Genomic DNA, 6,880 nt, shown 5'->3' with positions numbered 1-6,880 from the left:
AATGCCCTAAAAAGTGAAAAATAAATTTTAAATTAAATCAAACTAGAGTCAATTTATTATAATACAAAATTTGTATGACATAAAAGCTTGTTGCAAGATTTTGGTAAGTATCTAAATGTCAAATATAATATGCAATTTTGATCTTGACTCAAGTAATTTTGTGATAATTTACAAAATAACAAAACGAACTTCTCGCGTCAAACTTTTATGTCATACAAATTTTGTAATATAATATAATATATACATACCATCTATTTTCAGCAAAGCTCCTATTTCATCCCAAACCTTATTTTTGATTCTGGTATTCTTATATTCCGGATGTGATAAATCATAAAGAATTCTATGTTTTTTAATCAATTCAATTAATTGTTCTGTTGTAGTATCCATATTTATCAAAAAAAGTATGAAATGTACCCAAAATATTGTAAGTTCAATATAAGTTTTAAATACAATAATTTACTTTGTTAAATAAAAAAATATTAAAAAAAAAAATAAAATAAAGAATTATTTAATTATAATTAATTATTAACAATTTTATTACTTTAATATCACTTTAATTATACTTGGATTAAATGAAATTTGAATGGAGGGATGGGGAATAACAGGAAGGAAAAAGGAGAGTAAAGATATGGGGAATGAGGGTTAGAAAGTGGGTACAAGGGAACCAATGGAAGGAGGGAGGCTTACTATAGGCTATAGAGACAGCTCAGGGGATCTTCTCAAAGGGAAGCCGACTAGCACTAACCACTTTGGTAGAGTGGCGTGGATTCAACAAGAGATCAATAAAATATAAGCGCCACCTGTTTTATCCCATATGGATAAGAAAATCCCGATGACCAAGAAAACAGGAAATTACTAAAAGCACTATAGGACCTAAAAACCTGAAAGAAAATCTCACAAGGAAGAACAGGCAGTTTTAAGTGAATCTATATTAAAAGAAAAATTAATAATCAAACTTATTATTCTAAGAACAAGTTATGTTGCCCTTCCTAAATATAGTGTTTATATCAAAACTAAAATCTTGTATTATGTTGTTTGGGGCTAAAAGTTCGCATGAGTACTTTCGAAATAGGCCTATTTATCCAGTTTACAAGATCTATACGGTCTATTTCAATAAAATAACTAAAGCCGGGAACACATTGCTCTGACGTGTTGTGTTGCGATGTGTTGTGATGCATTATGATGTGACGGGTTGTAAACAGATTGTTCTGATGCATCATATTAGGTCTGACCAATGTCAGACGTTAATATTTTATATTTAATTGATGCAGTGACAGTATAGCGGTGTGTTGTTTGCGTTTGTTCACCATGAATTCAAGCTCATCAGATGAATTTGATGAAGAAATTGAAGAATGTGCTGTTGCTATTATTTGTTCTACAAAACCTAAGAAAAAAAAAATTTGGATTAACGAAATAAACGAAAATAGAGAATCATTTGGCGAATATAATACTTTAGTGAATCTACTTATTAAAGATGCAAATCGCTTCCATATGTACTTTAGGATGTCCAGGGATCAATTTGAAAGTTTACATGGAAAAATTGAAGAAAGCATAAAAAAAATTGATACCACTTTTCGAAGAGCGATCTGTACAAGAGAAAGATTAGCTGTATTTTTAAGGTAAATAACTTTTATTTCTAAATAAGTATCTACAGTAATATTTTACATAAATGGGGTAAATCCGTGTTCATACAGCGATGGAGAGTAGGAAGTACTCGTACCAGATTGTGGACAGCTGCTCTGAGTTGATAAATTAGTTGGATTTCGCAAAGGAGTAAGTTGCACGTAGGAAGTACTCGTACCAGATGATGGACAGTTGTTGTATTGAGTTGATAAATCAGTTGGACTATGCAAAGGAGTGGATTGCAGAGATGATGTTGACGTTGACTGATTATCTGTGGAGATTGTCACCGAGACGGGAAGGCTTTTTGCATCCAAATTCCTGATTTCTGCTTCAGATACCATTCGGCAAAACTCCATTCTAATATATGCCTGTTCCCTTTGTGGTAAGCGTTTCACTGTTTTGGCCATACTAAGGTAAAACATGTCTACCTCATCCAAATTAGAGGAAGGAGAATCTGAATTTATCTTATTGCGTCTCTCATTTCGTGCCTCGGCGTTTTGTTTCATGATACGCACCATTTCCTCTGCTGGATTCAGAGATATATCTTTGCTGGATAAATGGGCTTTTTTTTGCGAATATTTTGGATGGATCGGGGTATTAATAACTGGTGTGTCAGTACTTGAATGTTGTGTCTGTGTCAAATTGTCTGCATTCAAGGTGATACTTTCTTGGAGCGTATTATTAATAACATCGTCACTGCCAGTGCTCTCATCATCAATTACATTTGGTTGATCTTTTTGTGATTCTAGATTGCTTTTAGTTTGGCGACACTCTAGATATGGTATTAAAAACGACATTTCTTGTTCATACTTCCAGGGAACCACTTTTGTTGTCTCTTGTCCACTCTTGGTCTGCCTTCGCTTTTTTGCGTTTAGGAATGCGTTTCTCAATTTAGTCCAAGTCTCTCGAACCGATGGCACTAAAAGAAAATACAAATTTAAATTAATTAAAAAGTTAAATTATTTATACATATACATACTATTAGGTGTATTTTTTCAAGGCGCACATAGGGATTTCCCAGTTAACTTTTCAACTATTTTATGCCCTGATCTAATAGAAGTAAATAACTGATGCTTGACATAGATACATTTTAGAGTCTCAAAATGCCATAAGCTATCAGTCATGCAAAAAAACAGAACAAAATTAGTGTTTTCTTACATCTCGGTATCTAGATAAAAATGTTAAAAATTGATAGACGTCTGCAAATACGTGTGATAAAAAATTAATTGTTTTTAGAGAAATAATGCATTTTTAAGTCTTTTGTCATACTTTTTTGGTACCACAAACAAACTAAAGTAATTTGAAAGTAATTTATCTACTCCAAATTTTAGCAATGTCCTTCTATTACAACAGGGCCAAAATCGGGTCGAAAAATTAATATGGAAATCTCTATATAAAATGCAAATGTGATCATTTTGCTAACAGCAGGTTTTCTTTTCAGATTCTTAGCCACTGGCAATTCATTTCGATCTCTTGGCTTCAGTTATAAAATGGGATTTAGCACAGTTCGTGAAATTATCAAAGAAGTAGCAAAGGCCATAAAGGAACTTCTAGCATCAGAATTTTTACCAATACCCACAGAGCAACGATGGGAAGAAATAAGTGCAAGATATCAGTCTATGTGGAACTTTCCTAACTGTATAGGCGCTTTAGACGGAAAGCATATAAATATTCGCTGTCCTATTAATGGCGGATCAAATTATTATAACTACAAAGGTTGTAACTCAATTGTTCTGCTGGCGCTGGTGGATGCTAATTACCGATTCATAGTGATTGATGTGGGCTCATATGGTCGCAACAGCGATGGAGGAATTTTTGCCAAGTCTTCTCTGGGAATTTCGTTAGCTAATAATACACTGAATCTTCCAGCTGATAAGCCGCTTACACAAAACGGTGAAGCTTTACCTCATGTTATTGTGGGAGACGAAGCTTTCCCACTAAAATCGTATTTATTACGCCCCTATAACCGGCGTTATGTAGCAGGAAATGAGCCAAATAAAATTTTTAACTATAGGCTTTCGCGGGCTAGGAGAGTAGTGGAAAATAGTTTTGGAATTCTTGCAGCACGATGGCGAATTTTTCTTAAGCACATGGAAATACAACCAGATTTTGTTGATGACATAGTATATGCCGCAATTTGTCTTCATAATATGTTATGCTGCAATAATGATTTTGAGCCAGAAGAAATATATCGTAACACCCTCGAATCGTGTTTTACATTAGTGCCACCCTTGGGTCAAAATTCTACTCAAGATGCTTTTCGCGTTCGGGACAAATTTAGAGATTATTTTCTATCAGATATTGGTAGTGTACCATGGCAATTAGAAACTGTACGACGTGGACGTAACGTAATAATAAATTTAAAAAAATACAGTACCTATGTAACTATGTATGTATATAAAAATAAATAAAATAAATTAAAATAAGCTTACATGGGCTATTAATTTTCTTTGCTATCTCCTCCCATGCTTCTTGTCTCATACTTTGATTTCGGTAGTGTCTTGACTTGACGTTAAATAAACATTCATGATTTCTTACATTTTCAATTAGTTCAATTTCGTTCACCATCGCGGCCATCGCGCTACAACCTACGGCCGAAAACGTTCTGACGGTGTCAAACAAAAATCTGGTTCACCCGCATTTTATCGCGACACGACAGGTCAGAACGAACCGCATCAGATGAATGTGCACACTGCTCATTTAAATACACGCAAAATAAGCAGTATGATTTACATCATAACGCATCACAACACATCGCAACACAACACGTCAGAGCAATGTGTTCCCGGCTTAATATGTACCTAGTTATTATGAAACTATTCAAAACAATGGTGTGGTAGTAAAATCTAATGATGAGAGTGGTAACAATGTAATTTTGAGGTTAGTATTTAATCTAATATACTACAGTAAAGCTAATGAATGTTGACAGGACTTTGGTTTACTGGTTAGGTTGTTTTACTGACTGCATGGTTCACTAAACGTCACAAACATTAATCAAACCTGGCTCCAAAAGGGCTGCATGATTGCGGTGGGGGACCTGGGTGGATCGGTTTAACAGTGAATGTCAATGTAGATGTTGTGGACGTTATTGGAGTAGATGAGTGGAGATTTCTACCTCTTATAATCGTGGATAAAGACCATACTGGGGGATGAAAAAAAAAGCCTGAAAGTTGAAGAATACCCAGATTGAGGAATCGCCAATAGAGTAAGTAGATATAAGCATTGAAACTTAACGGTATGCGTGAGTCTACTTATATAAAATTACATGTGTAATATGTAGATTATCAGAAACCAAGATGCCAAATCAAAATATTAGGACTTACCAATGGAATTGGCCTTTTCTCGGGAACACAAAACTGGACACTTAAACAAAGAACCTTGAAAAAGTTGGGATTTAACTACACCACTTATAATCCTGCACTATTGCAGTATGGCATTTAGTATCCACAAACTAAAATACCCAAAAGGTGAGTTTTCAACTTTTCATGGGAGTAAAATCGGCAAAAATACCAAGAAACAACCTTCTTCAAAGGCTTGTTCTTCAAGACTCCTAGAGGTCAAAGATTTTCGCGCCAGAAATGGTTTTAGTAGGGATATAGGAGAATGAGCTGGGATCTTATTGGCTAGGATATGACTTCTGACATTAGTGAAATCAAAAGAATTAAAAAAAATTAATGTTATGATTAATAATTTGAGTTTCATCATAAGGGTTGAAAATTATTGATATCAAAAATATAATTAATACTGAAATGATAACTGTTTATTTTATTAATTTTAGCACCAGAATAACTTAGAAATTGCCTCTTAAAGTTCTATAATCGAGCTATGCTTTCGCTAACATTTTAGATTGATTTTATTTTCTTATTCTTTATGTATCTGACGAAAATAAACTGTAACAACTTGAGGTATAATAGATTTTTTATATACCTAGGAACTGAGGTTCAATCTATTAATCTCTGAGCTCGTTTCTTCTTTTCAATATCCTACCTAACTTTGTTATGAATATTACAATTAAAAAACGATAAAAAACAACAAGAAGACCTACTTTTTTTTAAAATACCTAATTTGAACCAACGTTTCGGTAGTTATATCTACTACCGTTATAATAAGTAACTCATTATGAATTCGTCACAACAATACAGATTTTACTTAAATGTACAGAGTCAAATAAATAAAAAAGTGGTCTTTTGTCCTCTACAGGATGGGGATATACAATGCTTAATTGTTTTTTTGTGCAAAAATTACTCATAGCTTTACTATTAATAGCATTATTGTCACTTATAACACAAAAAATTTTATAGCCAATGTCTTCTAGCCCAACAATTATTGATTTAATGAAAGAGAACAGTAATTCATGATTAATTTTAGCTATCGGTGCAATGTGGATGACCTCCTTAAAATTTAAACACAAACCATTTAGCATAAAGGTAAATGCAGAATATGCCAAAGTGCTATTGTTAATTGCTGGACCGACAATATTCCCCCCTTTATAATCAAGATATGGCTTTATATGTATTTTATCCATAAACAAAATCATATGTTTCATTTTCTTTGATATACTTAAATGCATTTTGCGGATGCTGGATGCGGCAATGTTAAATGTCCAAATCCCCTTAAATACCTGTAGGAATGTGCACTTATTGTATTTAATATAGAGCAAAAAATTATTGTGTCGGGCGAGTAACGATATCTTTCTTTAGGTAATATTAATAATTTTAATTGTTTGGATATAAAAGATAATGTTTTATTAAAATCTTCACATTTAATAGACTCCAACATATTGCAAATTTGGTTTATAATATTTGTTTTGTCCTGTGAATTAATTTCATTATTGTTTTCTATTGGATTTTCTGAATTCAATTTATTAATTTCATTTAACAAATCTGATAAATTATTAATATTACTTATAGTGAATGGAGTTTTTAATTTATTTATCTGCAATACTATGTCTTGACCATATAAATAAGTTTCTAGTTTTAAATGTTGGTGTATAATAAGAGAGTAAGTTATGATTGGTGCGGGTGATTTTTTTAAATTTATGCAATACAATATCATTTTCGGTATTAACAAATTTTAGCCAATCATTAGGCAGTACCATTGCATTAAAAATAGGTAAAACTTCTTGGAAATTTTTAAAAGTTATAGTTTTTTGATAGGCTGAAAATTCATCAATACTGTTTTGAATTGCTAGAGACAAATTTTGTTGTTCAATTTCAATTTTCTTTTCATCTCTAATTTTCCTAATAGCTGGTATAGA

The 6,880-nt window shown here is 32.6% G+C and overlaps 1 protein-coding gene across 1 annotated transcript; it reads left to right on the top strand.

Annotated features, from left to right (window-relative positions):
* Positions 1-1,561: 1,561 nt before the first annotated feature.
* On the top strand, positions 1,562-4,054 carry LOC126746419 (uncharacterized). The gene is made up of 2 exons (XM_050454679.1): positions 1,562-1,619; positions 3,065-4,054. The coding sequence occupies exon 2, from the start codon at positions 3,114-3,116 to the stop codon at positions 4,032-4,034; it is 921 nt and encodes a 306-aa protein (XP_050310636.1). The 5' UTR covers positions 1,562-1,619; positions 3,065-3,113; the 3' UTR covers positions 4,035-4,054.
* Positions 4,055-6,880: the final 2,826 nt, after the last annotated feature.

This window comes from Anthonomus grandis, chromosome 17 (genome assembly GCF_022605725.1).
Source record: "Anthonomus grandis grandis chromosome 17, icAntGran1.3, whole genome shotgun sequence".
Lineage (NCBI taxonomy): Eukaryota > Metazoa > Arthropoda > Insecta > Coleoptera > Curculionidae > Anthonomus > Anthonomus grandis.
Note: the sequence above shows the minus strand (reverse complement) of the source record. Positions and strands in the feature narration are given on the sequence as shown.

Excerpts from the sequence above, each read along its gene's own strand:
- LOC126746419 (XM_050454679.1), top strand. The coding sequence starts at position 3,114 with ATGGGATTTAGCACAGTTCGTGAAATTATCAAAGAAGTAGCAAAGGCC.